The 19,772-nt window shown below is 27.8% G+C and overlaps 2 protein-coding genes across 2 annotated transcripts; one reads left to right on the top strand and one right to left on the bottom strand.

Moving 5' to 3' along the window:
• The first annotated feature begins 732 nt into the window (after positions 1-732).
• Positions 733-4,269, top strand: LOC123291439 (mannose-6-phosphate isomerase). The gene is made up of 6 exons (XM_044871728.1): positions 733-1,276; positions 1,351-1,492; positions 1,579-1,752; positions 2,270-2,440; positions 3,031-3,233; positions 3,984-4,269. The coding sequence occupies exons 1-6, from the start codon at positions 953-955 to the stop codon at positions 4,182-4,184; spliced, it is 1,215 nt and encodes a 404-aa protein (XP_044727663.1). The 5' UTR covers positions 733-952; the 3' UTR covers positions 4,185-4,269.
• Positions 4,270-8,437: 4,168 nt separating this feature from the next.
• LOC123293916 (ras-related protein Rab-11A) lies at positions 8,438-18,805 on the bottom strand. Its single transcript, XM_044874909.1, has 4 exons — positions 18,516-18,805; positions 17,632-17,753; positions 15,165-15,665; positions 8,438-8,977 (listed from the first exon to the last, which is right to left on the bottom strand). Exons 1-3 carry the CDS (start codon positions 18,553-18,555, stop codon positions 15,180-15,182), a joined length of 648 nt encoding a protein of 215 aa, XP_044730844.1. The 5' UTR covers positions 18,556-18,805; the 3' UTR covers positions 8,438-8,977; positions 15,165-15,179.
• Positions 18,806-19,772: the final 967 nt, after the last annotated feature.

Raw genomic sequence — 19,772 nt, 5'->3', positions numbered from 1 at the left:
GGTTATATAGATAATTTAAACTATAAAAAGAGTGGAAAATTTTTAACATAAGGAAAAATTCATTTAATTTAAAAATAAAAATACTATCCACACCAGGATACGAACCAGCTTATCTTGGATTAATAAGCAAGTGCTATACCCACACAGCCACACGAATTATTATTTACTATATAATTAACTTAATACTTACCTTTTCTAATTAATTAATTGATAATTTTGTTCTGAAAGAAAAAATAGGCTAGAAAATTTAAAAAATAAAACAAAATTTAAAAAAAGAAAGCTATGTGTGTATGGCTCTCTAAGAGTGGCTATTTCAACAACTAGCTCAGTCAATTGTTTGATTTCACTTGTTTTCCTATTTTCATGATATTTCAGCACGATTGGCTATGACGAACTTATGTAACCACGCTCACTCACGTTTATTTTAATACCGCTCTTTCTGACAAAATTGACTTTTCCCTTTTGACCTTCACCCTCATACGAACAGATTTCGCCAGCCCTGTAAAAATCGTAGGGGTACTTTTTAATTCCAAAATTTTGGTCATATTTTTGTTTTATTACTATACATACATATTATAATAAGTGTATGGTGACCATATATTATTCTATGATGGTGACTTAAATGTATGGTGTATACACTTTTGTACAGAAAGAACATATGATGTTATGACATTTAATTTTATAGTATATCAGCAATTTGCTAGTATTTGTTAATTATTATAAATTATTTATTTATCTTTTGAAAAAACAGGTTATTTTAAATTGAAACAAAAAAAATGTAAATAAGTGATTAATATTACTGTGATCAAGTTAAGAAATTAATAATTAAGTAGGTACGTGGCAACTATATGGCGAGGCACAGCTTTTAAATTTTTAAACCACCGATATAGATTACAAATTGTGTTCCGTAAATAAACTTACTATTAAATAATAAAATTTTACGTTCAACAACATGTATGCAGAATTAGAATGTTCAATACAAGAATATAGTTGGGGAAAAGTTGGTGCAAATAGTTTTGTAGCCAAATTAGCCCAGAGTGCAGACCAAAACTTTATTATAAACGAAAATAAAACATACGCTGAATTATGGATGGGTACACATCCAAATGGATGTTCTAAATTAAAAACAACAAATGAAAATTTAAAAGAATGGATTGAAGCAAATCCAAATTGTTTAGGAGATGCAATTATTCAAAAGTTTAGTATACAATTACCATTTTTATTCAAAATTTTAAGTGTTAATCAAGCACTTTCAATACAAGCCCATCCTGACAAAGTAAGTACCTACATTCAATTATTTTTAGAAAACATTCTAACCTATTTGGCGAATAAATTTTTTTTATTTTGTAGAAATTAGCTGAAGAATTGTTTGCTAAAAGTCCCAATCTATATAAAGATCCTAATCATAAACCAGAATTAGCGATTGCTTTAACACAATTTGAAGGTTTATGTGGTTTTCGACCGATATCGCAAATTAAAGAATTTATTAAGGGTAAGAATTCTGAGTAAGTTTTATTTTCCGTTTATGATATAATTAAAATTTAAATTATTTATGAAAATATTCTCATTTTATTTTAGAAATACCAGAATTAAAAAATGTCATTGGGGAAGAATTAGCTGAAAAGTTACTTCAAAGCACTGATGAAAATTACACTAACATTCTAAGAGAATGTTTCCATGCATTAATGACGTGTCCTGAGAAAAAAGTTGAATCTGAATTAAATTTTTTTTTAGATAGGACTAAATTATTAAGTATGACTAGTTAGATTTACTCATCAATTATTGAATTTAAGTATAGTTCGTATAATAGAGCCTTCTAAATTAACCAAGATTGATGAAAATTTTGAAAAAATTATTTTAAAAATAGCTATTAAAGTCGACGAATGGCTTTTCTGAACAGAACTTATCTTGTAGGTACTTACCTATAAAATTGTTGTTCTTAAAACTGTTTTCCGAAAAAAGGTTGTGGTTGGAATAAAGAAAACTAATATCAGATAGATTGATTGAGACACTTTTAATTGAGGCAGTTTTGCTCCACGATTCCCAAAGTTTTTATTATCGCAACTCCAAAAGATTATCTTTCTGATTAATAATTTGTAAATAATAAGAATAATTCCCTTCACAAGGAGCGTCAGTTTTAACAGAGCAATCGAAGGATATCCTTTCAGAGGATAATTTATAATCTTGAGCTTTTATTTGAAAATTTTGGAAACTAATGCATAGAACTGTTAAAAAAAATCTTTTTAATTTATTGAAACTTTATTTTAAGCTGATGTTTGTTCACGATCAAAAATAAATGTTTCTACATTACATGAACTTGCTGAAAAATATCCAGGAGACGTTGGTTGTTTTGTTTTATACTTTTTGAATTATGTTACGTTAAATCCAGGAGAGGCTATGTTTTTAGGCCCAAATGTTCCACATGCGTATCTAAAAGGAGGTAAAAAAATCAGACCACACCGATTGACTTAAAATTTTTATCGCATCTTTGTTATGCATGTACTCAGTGATGATATCTTAAAGCATTTTTGGTCACATTAAGCGTGTCCCATTTTAACATTCAAATATCTCAAGCTCTTTGACTTATTATAAACTTAACTAAATTTTGAAGGCTAATCGATTATGATCTTGAACATGTAATTTGTTTCAAGAATAATAATGGTCAACTTGATTTTTTCATGACATTGGGATAATTCTTGGAGATCACATTGACTCACCAAATAAAAACTTGATTTTAAGTGTAGAATTCTGGGCTTCTTCCGATTTCAGACCGCAAAATATAGATTTTTCTATGAAAAAATGAAGATAAAATACAAAGTGATTATTGAATGATTTAAACTTAAAAATTTTTTGTATCTTTTCCATAAGTCAAATAATCTGAAATATTCTACTTACAAACATAAGATACACTGTATAGCCTTATGCATAACAAAGTGTCTGATAAATATTTAAGCCAATTGAAAGAAAGACTCCAACTACCAAAATATTTATTTAAAAAATGTTTCATTGATTCAAATTTATTTTTTGAAGATTGTGTTGAATGTATGGCATGCTCTGATAACGTTGTACGAGCTGGGTTAACACCAAAATTTAAAGATGTCGAGACATTATGTTCAATGCTTGAATATGATTCGATGCCTCTTACATCTATCAAAATGCAACCTATTATGGAAGATGAATGTACGATATTGTTCAAACCACCTGTACCTGATTTTGCTGTCGCCGAAATAAAAGTATGTTCAGCTAAAAAATTTGTTCTTGATTATAGTACAGTTACTTAGTAATTTTACTTGAATCATATTATAAAGCAAAAATTAAAAAGCAATATGGGTGCTTTTTGTTGGAGATCTTTTTCAGTCCTAGATTACAAATTTAGCAAAAATAATTCAGTGAACACGTGAATTTATGTAATGGTCATGCCATAGAGATGCCACGAGCTCCCCCTTTTTTACATAAGAACTTGCAAAATACGAATCAATCTTTACATTCACATTTTTTTAAACTTCCATTGTTTACAATGTCTAAACTTCTCAACTCTTAAAAATAAGGTTATACGTTTTTTTTTTTGAAAAATTCGATGTTCTACATTTTCTAATGATCACTTCCCAGTGAATATTATTCATTCTTATGAAATGATTGCGTCATGAAGATCTCACCAGTTCCCCCTTATTTACTTAAAGATATTCCCTGGAAAGCAACTTTTAAGTCTATTCAAAATATCATTCGATTCGGAATAGCATGAAGATGATTAAAAAAAAAAAAGAAAGTACCGCTTGCAAGAATTGCAATATAAACAATTTAGGGGAAAAAAAGACGTTTTTTTTGCTATTATCATAAAAAGTAATAGATTTTAGAAATCTTAAAAAAGATTCAAGAAGAGGATAAAATTTCCTGGAGGGATAAAATAGGAACTTTTTTAACATTAAGTGACTATCAATAAAAAATAATTTTAACCATTCTAATTGTAAATATAACTATTTTAGATTCCAAAGTCTCACGGCACCTACACTTTACGTAAACGATCTACAGCAAGTATCATTATTATAATTTCTGGAACAGGAGAAGATACAATCGATAAAATAAAATTATATCCTGGCAAAGTGTTATTTTTGGGAGCCAACTCTGTAATCCACATTGCAAATGAAACGGACTTATTAATTTATCAAGCATTAGCTAATGTTTAAATAAAAAATAAACTTAATAGTCAGTGCCTTTTTAAATGAATATGCAATACGTAATTGAGCACCACACTTTAAATTAGCAATTTGTTATATTCTCAAAATAAAATATCTCTGATTAAATTATCTTTTTTTTTTTTTTTATTCAACTCATATTGAAATACTTTCATAACCATTTATATCATAATAACAAAATTTTGTAAAAATTCATTTACCAGTTTATTCGTCTGAAAATTAGATTAAAAACCCCATTTATTTGGATTTAATGATTTTGCTGGAAACATTACTCTATATTTCATTAAATATCAGTTTGAGCTCGAATACCGCGCTGCCAATTCGTAAATCGCAACCCTCTTGTGTTTAAAAAAATCAGAAACGAAACACAAACGTTATCAACCTTATACGAATATTTTTTTCTTCGGGCGTTTTCGTTTCTCTTTTGAGTTTTTTAAAACTATATGTAACTTTCAAATTATTATGAAAAAATAAAAATAGTTTTGTTATAAAACTTAAATGTGATCTTTCCCTTTTTGCCAACAAAAAAAATTTTATTCAACAACTCTTGGCAATTGAATAAGTAGCAAAGAACCTTAAGCAATGAAATACACAAATAAAAAGTTTTTAATATTAATATTATTTTATGTTTAGTTTAGAAACCTCGATAATTCTTAACCCACCATGATCACCTAACTAGAAACGGACACAAATGAAACTTGAAATTACAAATAATTTGTATATTTCAAATAAAAAATCTCTATACATTACGATTTAAAAAATACTCAATTCTCAAAGAAAAACCACACCCCCAAAACTTTAAGAATATTTTCTTCAATCTCGGTTTTTACATTTAAAAAGTAAAATTCTAAGTCTTTGGAAACACAAAACCCCAAAATTTTAAAGAGGTTAAAGCATACAGCCCGAATAATGACGGATATTTTATCGTCGTGTGACTAAATATCTCAATTTCTACGAGTGATGAAATTTGATAAAATCCATGGTATAATCAGAAACCATCATCGTTTTTTTGGGATTAAATAAAAATTAATGATTATCTCCTAATAAAATGATTTAATTTATTAAAGAACAAAATATTTTCTACATTTTCAATAGTTTGATTAACAATACGTTTTTTTTTTTTTTTTTTTTTTGTTACATTTAAAATACGTTTCAAAATTTACAATGAAGGAATATTTGAAAACAAACTTCTATTAAATCTATATAATATCTTGTTCACAATAAAAAATAAAACATATAAATCTTAAAAATTATTTACTAAACAGCGGCGACAATATTTAAATTATAAAGCTTCTTTTACATGGACTGATGACAAATTCAAAGTTTTTAATTTTCATAAATGTATATAATTTTTTTAATTTATTTTATTCCTAAAAATATCAATTTTTTGTTGCTCCATTGTAAATATTTAACATAAAATATATTTGATTAGTTTTGTTGTTGTGAAAAAAGCACATAATTTTGGTAATATTCAAGGGTAAGATCTACTAAATGTTAGCTGTACCCTGAACTTCTTGCGTTAGTATATACATGGGTGAAGCTGGTGATATATACGTAGTTTTTTTAATTCTCTGACATTTCCCAATTCTCACAGTTTTTGAAATATGCTTTCAAAGTTTTCCCAGGTCTCTCTCTTCCCTGCTAAGGGTTATATACCAATTTAAGAAAATCATGACAAACCTGATGGTCTAAAGGCCGAATTAAGGTCGACCTTCACACATCTGCTTACCGAATGACAGTTATTTTTTATTAAATTATAAAATAATAAAAATATCAAGAGTAAAATATTTTAGATTTTTTCGCTACTCAGCTGAGTTTCTTGCCTCTTTTCCTTTACTATAATCGCATATATATAAGTTGATAATAATAATTACGCTCATCGGTTTATTCATTGAATCGGATATCAAAATAAGATAATTTTATTGCAAACACGGGGGTATATGATTGTCGGCAAAATATCGGTCAAAAAATGACGAAGTTTTTAAAATTTTAATAATTTTATTTAAAATAGTCTTGACCATATTTATTTAGGCAACCCATTGCAGGAATATTAATTTGTTAATATTATACATTTCATACAAAATAATTTTCGTTCGGCAAACAGATGGGTGAAGTTCAATAAATCCTAATTCAGATCCTGTACTATGAAATTTAGTGGATCTACCTCTTATTAATGTACAAATAATGCATATTTCTTCAATATATTTGTATTTACAATATTTATTGTGTGTTTAAAGCATATACTGCGCGCGCATTTAATTACGAAATATTTGCAATAATAGCCAGCTATTAAAAAAAATTAAATATCCATTTAATACCTATTCAAATAACTAAAACGTGTAAAAAATAGGAAAGTAAAAAAATAATTTGTGAATCAGTGGATTCATCACTGGATGTAATTGATACACCCTGCACACATAGCCTATCAAACCAATGTGGAAGTACAAGGTTACGGAAAATGAACGTTCTAATTTCAATTTATTTTAACCATTTCAATTGTCTCTTCTTTCGTTTCGCTCGAGGAATTATTAATAAATCATTATATTGATGATCAATTCAAATCATAACGTTCATTTTGCAACATCCTTTAGTATCTATAACCAATTCGATATAAAGTTTTAAAAGTGAAATTTGGATAATTTTTGTTTGTTTATTCTTATAATTTCATAACTGTGTTAATTTGAGAATAAATCCTTAACTAAAATTGAATATAAACCTTTTTAGAGATCAAATCGCTTATCAGAGCTCTAAAACATATTTTTAAAATAATACATTCATAAGGCAGTCGAAACTTAACATCTCACTTTGTATCAACACTTGCACGGTTTTGATTTATATTCTCAACATTACTAATTTACATATTACATTAGGCACCATAATTATTACAAAATCACAAAAATAACAAATAGATCAGTTTCTAAGAAGTGAACAAAAACTCAATTTGGAAATAATTTATAAGATCCAAAATTAAAGAACGTGATATTAGAAAATTTCTTTTTAAAAAAATTGACAAGCGGGTAACCGCGATTATTAATACATAAACCTCACTTAGGTGATGCGGATAAACCTAAGTTAGTCGTATCAGTCCTTAAATGAAGTCATTGGTACAATAAAATGTATATCATAAATTACTTCCAAACTGAAATATACAGCATCCTATCTAGAACATATTGTAATAAAATTATTAACAGTAATTCTAACCATTTTAAGTTAAGTCTAAAAAAATTCTAAAGCCTAGCTAAAAATTTCGTTGTTTCAAGAAAAAACAAAAACCTCATTTTTTTTAAATTATTGATCGTGACAGCACTAAGCCCCAAATGCAATAAATCGTATCCAAAACTTGAGCTAATATTATTCCCACTTTTCTTCATATTATGAGCTTTGATATTGTTAAATATAATTGAAAAGGTCAGAACTGGGGCATAAGTGACTAATTCAATTGAAATTAATTCCAAAAAAAATTAACTTTGAATCTAAAATTTCAAAAGTTATACTGGCATTATTTTAACTGATGAAGTATTAAATTTTGTATACTTACTTTAATTTTAAATTTTTTGGCGTGCCAGGAAAATCTAATTTGTTGGGTTTTACTCGTGCTGTGTATTTACCGACTAAACAGACCCAGTTGGAAAAAAAATTGTCACTTACATTATCTCTCAGTTTCAACGTCATATAAATTATTTTAAAATTATTGAGCAAGAATTTAATTAGATTAGGTATTAACAGGAAATATATCTAGCTTTGTTCTATTTCTAAACATTTAGACTCCAAATTGTATTTTTGTATAAAATATATTTTGAATTTGCTAAAAGCATTTATCATCTAAACTGAAAAATTTAGGTAATGCAAAGTCTTCTTTGCCCGTATTGTTGAGAAAAAAGAACTTACTATAAAGAAGCTTGAAATAATTTTGAAAAATAATTTTACCTAAGAACACTTACATTAAGTAGAAAAGAAATTTTAATTTCGGAGTCAAATAAAATCGCACTTGCTGTAAAAAAAACAAATACCAGAAAAATTCTCTCAAACCAAGGTTGGATATTTGATTGAATTTTTTCCACATTGATTTTAGACAATCTTAATTCGTATTTAGGGATAAAAATTGTTTAATTTTACTCTCTTATTATTAAAATGCCTGAACTAGTCAGTCTTCCAATTATTTTCTAAATACGTTGTTTAACGCTAACTATTCCAAGGAATTTCATGCAAAATTTACAAGGATCCTAAAAATTTAATACACAAAATTATATTCCCTAAATATTTTATTTTATCCGACTCCTAAATAGTGTTTTATCTGCATTTAACATATTTTTCAATTAAAACAAACATAATATCACTGGCAAAATAAAACAAACTTACACCCGTCTCCGAAAATTGAAAAATATGTCAAATAGGAATTATTAACAAAATCCTAAATTATATATACAGCAATAATTTTGTTTTTTGTGTTTCTATAATATTGATACATAATTAAATGTAAACTTTTAGAGATAGCACACACTGCGATCTTCATTTTAGGCGCGAGGCTAGTTAGTACACATTGACTAAATTGGACGTACAATTTTAATTTGTTTGATTTGATCTCACTTTGGCGACGTGTTACGATAATATTATTTATGTTGTTATATAGACGCGCCCCAAGTTCTCCAAATTAAATGTGAATCAATAATATTTATAAGTTAATGTATTGTAATCCGTAAAAAAGATGCCATTGGTTGATTCTTTGCATGACAATTCCAATTAATCTGTCGCCATTTCATCGTATCATCGTCATGTGCACATATCTGTGAAAAATTATTGAAATGTGTTAATTATTAATATAAAAATTTGAAATGAATAATATATTTTACAAGTATTCGCCCACCAAATATTAATCCAGATTTATTACGTAGCAGGTTAAGTGATGGAAGGGGTCCTATACCCGCTCAATCTAAATTGAAATTTAACATCGATAATTTGTTTAGATTTTTGTATTGTTCTCAATATTTGGAGACACGTATCATATTGCCAAAAAAATTCATCTACTTTCAATTTCGATTTAACAAAATACTTGACAACTTCCGCCTAAAACGCTTAATGTCTTTTGTTCTCTCTGTTTCTCTGAACCAAAGAAAAAAAATTCAACTTTTTTGTGAAGAAATAAAATTTTTATCTCTGCTGAAAGCGAGAATTTATTATGAAAATTTGGTTATACAAATACGTATCCCAATTTACAAATTGATTACTCAGATAATTTGCAAAAGAAGGATATAGGAAAGGATTTACCAACTGAATCTCGGGTATTTAAGGATAAATGGATATCAATTTTGGTTTATTCAACATATTTCAATCTGATCTTAATTTTAAAGTAAACTAAAAATAGCAATTATTTTTCACCCATGATTATTAATGAATTGAATCATTATCCATGATTCTACAATCAGATGGTAAAAAAAATATTAATTACGTATATAAAAATAATAAATAATTTACTTTTGGTTTACCAATTTCCTATAAAGATAAAAACAATGAAACAAAGTTCATACAAACTTGATTATTTATTATTTAATTTGATTGCAACTGCTTCTTAAGATTTCAGTTTTTGTTTTACTTCCAAAAGGCGTTAGCAAAAGGATCAAAAAGAATCTCAGAATTTTTATACTCTGTATATATGAAATTTATATCAAACTATACTAATTTTAGTCCAAAGTTTGTCACGCTTAGAAATATTGATGATATGAACAATATTTTGGTATAGGTGTTCATAAAATCACCTAATTAAAAAGTTAATATGAGTTCTTAAATGAGCAGCTATAAATTGGTAAATTTTTTTCAAACTTTTGTTTGAACATTTTTTTTTTTTTTTAAATTTCGTCTTAGATTGGTTTAAAATTTTAGTGCTTATTGATTGTAACGTTTCTGACGTCATTTTGGTCTGGACCAAAACGTCACTTTGGTTAACGTGGTCTGGAACTTCTACCATTTTCTATTCAGTTAGTATGGGTGTTAGTGAACGTACATGCATTCAACATATGCATACTCTAGTATTAGAATGGCTCACTTATATAAAAATTCGGTTCTTGCTGAATGCTTGTCACCGTCAAGACTTAACGTATGTTACACAAAAACCTCAAACAGTATGATGTCGTAAGTGTTCGGAAACGCTCGTTGTTGGCATTGAAGTCCATTGAAATATTTATGTATCTGGCAAAACACGAATATGCTTTTTTGTATCTGTTTTTATTGGATTATTTGTCATCATAAATATTGTATACCCAAATGTTGTGTTAATGTAGATATCTCTCTTCAACCACCAATACTATAACTATGATCGTTTCTGTTCAACAATAAAATTGACTTTGCGTTATTATATCTCAATAATGAAACGCTCAATAATTTTTTTTTTTTTAAAGTCAGGACAAATACATTAATGTTTAGTTAGTTTTTTGAAAATATCTAAGATTAGTTTCTTTTCTTGAATTGAAAAACTTGTTAAAAATACAACCTCTCGTATGCTTTCCATGTTAATTACCCGAACTTTAATTAAATTATCTCGAGTAAGAGGTCAATCGACTTCAAATTTTTATGGTAATTGTATTGTATCGTTAATATAAAAATTTTAGAATTTCCTAACACTATGCTCATAGCGAGACAACAGCCTTAAGGCGAATATTAAGTTTTTGTTTATTTTTAAATAACTCGATTTTAAAGACTAAAAACTATCTTTACATGGTACATTATATAAGTACTTTTTACACTTATTTCTAACACATAAAGTAAAAAATTGATAGGCATAATCATTGCATCTTGATAATATAACTTTTAATTTTTTACATATCTATTAGTTGATTATAAAAAAATAATGTGTCTATTATTAAAACCGCTTAGATTGAGCGCTTATCAACAATTTTATTCAATTAGAAACAATTTTTTTTAAATTCCATTTCTTTCTATTTTTAATTGAAGTAGTTTCAAGGTTATTTAAAAATTAATGTTCATAAATTACCTCATGATTTCATCGTGGGAAATAATGATTAAATTTTTCAACATTTTTTATCAACAATAAATTCAGGATTCGATTATATAATAATCAAGTATATCAGGCACCAAACCACCATCACATGCACTGACGATAATCCTCATAAAAAGTAAATAACTCCATCGTAAAAGATTAAGACTTTTTGGAAAAATTCCATTAGGATATAAAACAAAAATTTTCCTGACTCCGATATGGCGATATTAAAAATAAAATTTAAGTAAACAATGAGGGAAAATAGGTTTTACGATTGGATCGTTTGAATATAATAAGGAATAAGGGATTGTTTAATTTGCAGCGTTTTTAAATCCTATCCGTAAAAAACTGATTGTCGCCTAAAAAGATCTGAGCAATCGCTATCTTGCGAATTTATTTTAAAATACAGCAATTTTATAAAACTAAAATTTTTATTTCTTAAGAAAATCATGATTCTTTACATTATTTTTTACGAATTTGCATCAGATGTTTTTATAATTATACATCTGACAATTACACCGGGAAAAGAAAGTCTACGTCTTCTTACCAGAAGATGAAGATTTTCTCAACAGTGAATCATAATAACTGATATCCAAATTGCCTACTCTTAAACATTTCGATATCCCTTAAATTTAAAGCGATGCTGATTCAAAATCGAGCTGAATCGATTAATTAGATTAAATTGAATATTCAAGTTTTCTGGATGAGCGGAAAAAGAAGAAAATTTAATATTATATTGTATATCAATTATCAATGCGCAAAATTGGCTTTTTTATTTAATTTCCGACTTACGACCAATATCATAAGTGCACTGGAAATCGTGACCTCATTTGCGGATATAATAGAAGATGCAGATGTTTCTTGCATCCTCTTGAGTTAGGGATTGGAGAATAAACAAAGCCAGGAGGCATGGATCAAGAATACAAGAAGCGATTCAGGAGGCATGGACCAAGAATACAAGAAGCGATTCTTTTTCGTTAATATGCCACGACTTTCCAAACGAAAATTTTAGTTTGCTAAGATGACCATTACATACATACAAGCGTGTTGGGTCCGAATATTTTGACATTAAGAAAAATGAAGAGATTAATATTATGCATTACCAAAATTAGACCAAGTGTGTTCAAATAGATTAACCACGGGGCAGTTTAATTATAGTGATGGTCTATCGGTAAAAGTAAAGAAGGAATGATGTACAACAAAAATCTCAACGTGGATATATTTCTTCGAAACTGATTTTGATATCCTTTTATAGGAAAGATTATACACATAAACGTCTTGCAAATCTTGGAGCTAGTATACTAATAAGCTAGCCATGTTAAGGACGGCGGAACCGATCGAGATCTAGTGAGAAATATCTCCAGACCTTTTAAGTAGAAAATAGTATATAGTGAGCACTTTTCATAATAACTTATTATGGTTTTAAATCCAACCAATAATTATAAAATTAAATCTTTTACAGAATGAATATCGAATTTTTCAAGTCACTCGTCAGAATAATTTTTTCATATAAAAAGTATTACATTACTTTCAAGGTATATAGCATGGGTTGATACAATCGTACCACTTCAATTGTCCCACCATCCCTGATTACTTGACAACGTGGTCCCTCCTTTTTTGAAAGGTATTAAATTGAATGTTTTAAGATTATTGAGAAATACACGTATTAAATAATTTGTAAATAATTTATTAAAAAGAAAGAATGAAAAAAAATATGTAGAAGTTTTTTTTTTTTAAATGACACATTTAAATTATTATAAACAATTAATATATATAACATCATTTCGAAATCTCTCATATTGAAAATAATATAATAATTAATCAATTAAATATAATAATTATTATCATTATCATCATCATCAAAACATTATCATAATAATAATAATAATAATCTATAAGGCTTTTCAAAAATTTATATAGTGCGAATATACACGAACACTACTTATTTTAATTATAACTCTAAATAATTAATTGATTTGTTTTTTAATTAACATGAAAATGTGTACCAGTAGTGCTGTGTATTCCAAAATAATAATTATAATCACTTGGATATTATACGTATGTTACTGTTTTCGATCCACGTATAATGATAAATAATAAAATTTACATGGAAAGTTTATAATAGTTATAAACAAATAAGTAAATAATTTTTTTACTCAGTACGAATTGGTTCTTACCCATTCGGATGATAAAGCTCGATTTCTAATTCTGCCTTCGTGTGCAATTGAAAATTCACCGACTATTGTAGCATGGTAATCAGACAGAAGCGTATTCTGAGATCAAGCTGAAGTCGTCGTCATAAGTAATCGTGACTGGTCAATAAATTTAGTTTTCTGATAGATAATATAATCAAGATAAACTCCGATAAGGTATAGTTACGATTTTGTATCGAAACACTTAAGGCTATAGTATTATTCACATAAAAGAACAATTAAATAAGCAAATTACCTGATTCACTACTCCATCGATACCTTAGCTAAATTACTCAGACACTTAACTCATACCCAAAAAAGTGACGTCTATTAACTCGAATCTACTGCGCTGAAATTGGTGTTAAATTTACTTTATCTATTCGTAACTAGATTAAATTAAAACTGAATTTGAATATTGCTGACCTCTGATTGATAAGTATGTTAGGTATTTATGATCCAGTTTTAGACACAATAGAATTTCCAAAATGGTATATTCTATTAAAAAAAATCAGAAATTTATAATCAAAAAAAAAATAAAAACGATGTGAATTTTTATTAAAAAGTGAGCAGCTTACGATGTTTGTACTGAACGAAATGATTCGACAGTAATTTAACACAATGTAACAGCCAAAGTATTTGGACCCACTTTAATTATATTTTTATTCTCGAAAGTCAAGAAAAACTGTATAAGTTTTAAGTTAACTGAGTCCCTAAAACAAATTGATAAAAAACAAAAAACTTTGTCAATGTGTTGTGTAGTTTGGATGCATTAAAATAACTTTTGAAAATAGCAAAAAATTTATAAACCCCGATAATTTTATAGATACCTACATCAGCTCTAAGAAGCAATTTCCACAAGGCACACATACATTTTTGATAAATTTGATAGACAAAACAAAAATGTATTTAGAAATTTAAATTTTTTTAAGTAAATTTATTTGGTGTTATAATAATTAGTTTCGTTATGTGGTCTATTTTTATTTGGAAATATTTTTAAGCTTTTCCGAAAAATCATATTAGTGGTAACTAATAAATTAATGAATTTTTATCAGCAAAAAACTATAAGGCTCTGAAAGGAACAATATCGACAATGGATCAATTTGCATAAATCAATACTAAATAACTAAAATTTTAATAATTAATAAAAGAATTTTCGTATAAATATTATTAATTACCAATTCGCGGGCACAGGCAGTAACATAAATATATATTATATACTATACATACATAATGCAAATAGTATGCACTAAATTTATCATTGAGATATTATCAAAATAATTAGACGCATTTAAAAATCATTTTGAAAAAAACACTGGTGGTGAATTTACTAAATGATTTAAGTTCCACATGCATTATAAAAATATCAAAAGCTTTTCAGAATTTTGAGGGACCAAGTACAAAATCAATATTTTGATTATCAACTATATAGATCTTAAATTGTTTGCCTGTAAATTTTCAACTAAATAGGCCTTTTTTATAAATAGAATGCCTTAAAATTATTTAATCGCTAAACTCTGGGTACGTAACTAAAACGATTATCTATTAAAATGCGTATGTTAAAAATCCACGAATTCTAAATTTCAAACAAAAATAGTTTTGAAAAAATCTTATAAAACAATATCCTCCCCTTATTTAAAATATATATCTACACGAGTGTTTTTTACGCCTGATCGTAGAAACCAATTCAGTTAATAAAAAGAATGCTCAGAATATAATTTAGAATTGATGAAAAATGATTTCTGTTTTGATAATATCTTACGAATTAACTCTAGCACAAATATTACGGACCTGAAGCGTAACGTGTCACTGGCAACATTGCTTGCGAACACTTTCCGAGGACATAGTCGGTTTCACATCAATAGGCTCCACATTTTGCGGTCTAATTGTATCACCTTCAGGTGGATCACGAATTTGTTTTTGTGATACAATTCGGTAAATTTCCGTGAGTATATTCTGGAATGCAGTCTCAACATTAGTTGAATCCAATGCAGATGTTTCAATAAATGATAAACCATTACGTTCGGCAAAGGCGCGTGCTTCATCAGTTGGTACAGCACGTAAATGTCGTAAATCACTTTTATTACCAACAAGCATGATTACAATATTTTGATCGGCATGATCACGTAATTCACGCAACCATCTTTCAACATTTTCGTATGTTAAATGTTTGGCAATATCATAAACAAGTAATGCGCCAACGGCACCTCTATAATATGCTGATGTTATAGCTCTGTAACGTTCTTGTCCAGCTGTATCCCATATTTGAGCTTTAATTGTTTTCCCATCGACCTATAAAAATCATAATTTTTTAAAATTCAACTATAGCAATGCAACAAGCAATAAATAAAATCATAGCTTGATCACTTAAAGAGTTTAGGTTTAACTCAGGTTCAGCTAAAAGACATATACAATTTTTTTAAAGAACATTCTCGATTAAATGCGACCTCTTCATGAAAATTGCAAGATATATTTTATGTTCAAGAATGATTTTTTTGTTAATTAAAGTGCCAAAGAAGTTGCAGAATATTTTTTAATTTATTTCGATCCAATTGATTGATTATATGGCCTTTGTAGTACAAGATCCGAATTAGGGTCGACCTTCACCCATCTGTTTACCGAATGAAAGTTATTTTTTATGAAATGTAAAATATTAACAAATATTCCTGTAACGGGTTGCCTTTAAAAATATGGTCCAGACCATTTTTAATATAAATATCAAAACTTGGAAAGCTTGTAAACATTATTTTTGACCAATATTTTGTGGCCAATCATATGCCACCGTAATTGTAACAAAATTATCTTTATTTAGATATGCGAGTCAATGAATTAACAGATGCACGTAATTACTATTTTCAACTTGTATAAATGCGATAATAGTGAACGAAAAAAGGCAGACAACATAGCTGCTGCATATTCTTTATGGCTTTTACTTTCGAGTAGATCAAAATTCGTAAGATATGCAAGTCAGTGAAAAATTTCTAAAAATTTTACTCTTGATATTTTCACTAAAAGTAGTCTGGACCACATTTTTTTAGGCAACCCATTGCAGGGATATTTGTTAACATTTTATATTTCATAAAAAATAACTTTCATCCGGTAAACAGATGGGTGAAGGTCGATCCTAATTGGGATCTTAGACTATTGGAAATTTATATGACATTTGATATCACCCATTTGGCCACTCTTAACTGCGTCAACATTTTTTTAACATATTGTGCAATATGCAATGTCATTTTGAAAATTTATTTTCGAATGTTGCTCATAAGCATCAGATACTTAATAGTTTCGCCTGAGCAATTTTTTAAACATAACAAATAATTCCAGAAAACATACGCTGGCTCCAGGAATATAAGCATCAAACAATATTTTCGAGAAAATTAGAATAACCCCTTGAAAATGATCCTAGTGAAGCTGATTTCTCGAGAATCATAATTCGGAAATAATTTTAGTAAAGGTATCGTTTGCATTTGGTTTAAATTAATCTAAAACGGCGTTTTCATGCGAATAAGAGAAAATTTCTTTTCGAATATTTACGATTTTCTTAACCGTGAAAAGATTTTCTGAAACCCCTTGCAGAAAATGGAAAAAATGAAAAACATTTTTCAAGTTTAATGACAATTATAGCCTCCCGATATTGTGTTGTTAAGTTTGAACTTTATGCCCATTCTTCTCATCTGTCAAAGCCCTTTTTTAAGTGTTTCTCCCCACCTGAATGCAATTTTTGATTTTTACCTGATTTTGAACATCAATTTGTTCATCAAAATAAAACAAATGTAAATAGCCACGGAAACAAACTGGTTGCAAATTAGTCTCAAGCTGGTTTGCAACTTAAATTTTAATCGGATGACAAGGGCCTTAATCTTTGTGTACGGATTGCAAATCTGATTTTGAACATAAATTTTTCAATCAAAATGCAAATGGTCACGGAAATTAACTGATTACAAATTAGTCTCAAACTGGTTTGCAACCTAAATTGCAATAGCATGACAAGGGTCTAAGACTTTTCGCCCGAGAAGACTTGGTTCAATCATAAAAAAATTATGATTGAAATTTTAAGTCCCATTTACAAACGATATACCCTTTTTAGGCGGAAAAAATGTCGGATTGTTGAAATTTTTTTGTTTTTTCTTTATTGTTAAGAGGTGGTGATAATTTTGATAGCTGAACTGAATTTATAAGCAAATTTTATATAAATTACTCTGAATTTATTTCCCTGTTCTCTATTAATGAAAACACATCTCAAATTTCCAGTTACCTGTATACTCCTAGTAGCGAATTCGACGCCTATTGTAGACTTTGATTCCAAATTAAATTCATTTCTAGTAAACCGTGATAATAGATTACTTTTACCAACACCAGAATCCCCAATTAATACCACTGAAAACAAAATCAGTCGTTGTAGTCAAAAATAAATAGATTAATCATATTTAGAATTTGATGACGATAAGGTTAATCACCACTGACGTAATAGTTGGTAATGATTAAAAAGGTATGAGGTCAAGATGCTTTTTTTATGAATTAAATTTTAAAGTTTATTAATAATTTGGCTCAAATAATTCAAACAATAATAATTACAATTCGATTTTTGACGGTTAAGAATCGTGTAAATAAAATTCTAGTTTCTGCAATCGCAAATCTATGAAATTGAGATAAAACAATCAAAAGTAATTATAAATTGATTGAGAGTATTTAAAGTTTATTTATTATATTAAATAAAAAATCAGACTAATTATTCATTATTCAGACGTCTTAATTAAGAACACCTAATATAATAAAACATAACAAGATTCTTTATTATAGTATTAGAACAATGGACTTGATTCTAAACATTGGTATGCATATATAAAAAGTAATGTTACTAATGTTTATAATATAATAAGTATCATTTATAACAGTATTCATCAATTTTTTGACCCGTATTATTAATAAATTAGTATTATTCTTTAAGTTCTTCAATGTCAATTACGTCTCCCTTGGCTGTATATAGTTCAATAAAAGACAGTTCAAACGTCAAATAACAGTTCATGAGAAATATGTCAATCAAAATCAAGAAATAAACAAAGAAAAAAATTATTATTTCAAATAATTGATATATTTATGAAAAAATATTTGGAAATTGTTGAAAATTCAAGCACATACCTTTAAATAAATAATCGTATTCGTCATCACGGGTACCCATTTTTTTTTCTATTTGACGAGTTCAGCTGACACTATTTATGATAACTGACTTTATGATTAGTTAAAAAGAGGGAGTAAATATCGATTAGTTACCAAAAAAATGTAATATTTTCACTAAATATATGGATAGAATTAAATATCACAGAATTAAAAAACTAAATTATATGCACTTAATACATTTCTATATCGGATGACGCGGATATTATTCAAAACAATAACTAAATCACAAAGATAGGATTATATTTTGACAATATGGCCGACAAATACGCCCCTACTACTGACGCAAACGCACTTTTTATTTATATGTCATATGTGAATAATATCGTACTTGTGCTACGTAATATCAAAGAATACAGACGTGTATGTTCAATGAATAAATACTACTTGAATATTCATTAAAAGTAAAGCCTGTGTTCATTTCGAACTCTTAAGACGCTTTTTAAAAATAAATTTTTTAATTACTATAAACATAAAATTTGTATTTTACACCTTACTTTTTTTAATATAATTATTAAATCATTCAAGAAAGTGTCCAAAATATAAGTGTTATCGCCATAGAGATAATACAGATAGAGAACGCAAGCCTGTAAGTGGATGCGATATGCGTAGCGAGAGAGATGACTGTGAGTTCTTCTGTGCCCTTGTCATAATCGTAATGCACATATATACTTATTATACACGATAGTCAGTATATTACGTATAATTATATGTAATAGACAAGGACACAGGGGAACTCACTGGCATTCTTCTCTCTCGCTACGCATCCACTTACAGACTGGCAGACTCTTGGCGTTCTCTATCTGTATTATCTCTATGATTTTCACAAGCGTTCAGGTGAATAAAATAAAATAGATTTTAAGATAGCCAGTTGATCAATCACACTTTCGAGTTGCTGCTGCGATAATTCCAATAGATAAAATTTTTTAATTTGAGGTAATATGTTGTGTATATTTCTTATTAGAGTTTATACATAACATAATTTTTATGAAGTTAACTACTTTCTTAATAATTTATTCTTTCTAATTCCATCAATTTCAACTGTCGCAGTATTACAACAAAATAATGGAACTTTATGCTTTGTCGCAGCAATTAATATACAACGTTAGCGTTAAATATGAGAACGTGCCTTAACTTACATAGACTTCTTATTAATATTGAGAATTGTATAAATTGTGCCGAAAATGGAAATTGTAAACTTTTAGATTTACTGAACTTAAT

Source organism: Chrysoperla carnea, chromosome 2 (genome assembly GCF_905475395.1).
Source record: "Chrysoperla carnea chromosome 2, inChrCarn1.1, whole genome shotgun sequence".
In the NCBI taxonomy this organism is placed as follows: Eukaryota; Metazoa; Arthropoda; class Insecta; order Neuroptera; family Chrysopidae; genus Chrysoperla; species Chrysoperla carnea.
The sequence above is the reverse complement of the archived record's forward strand: the minus strand, read 5'-3'. Positions and strand labels throughout refer to the sequence as shown.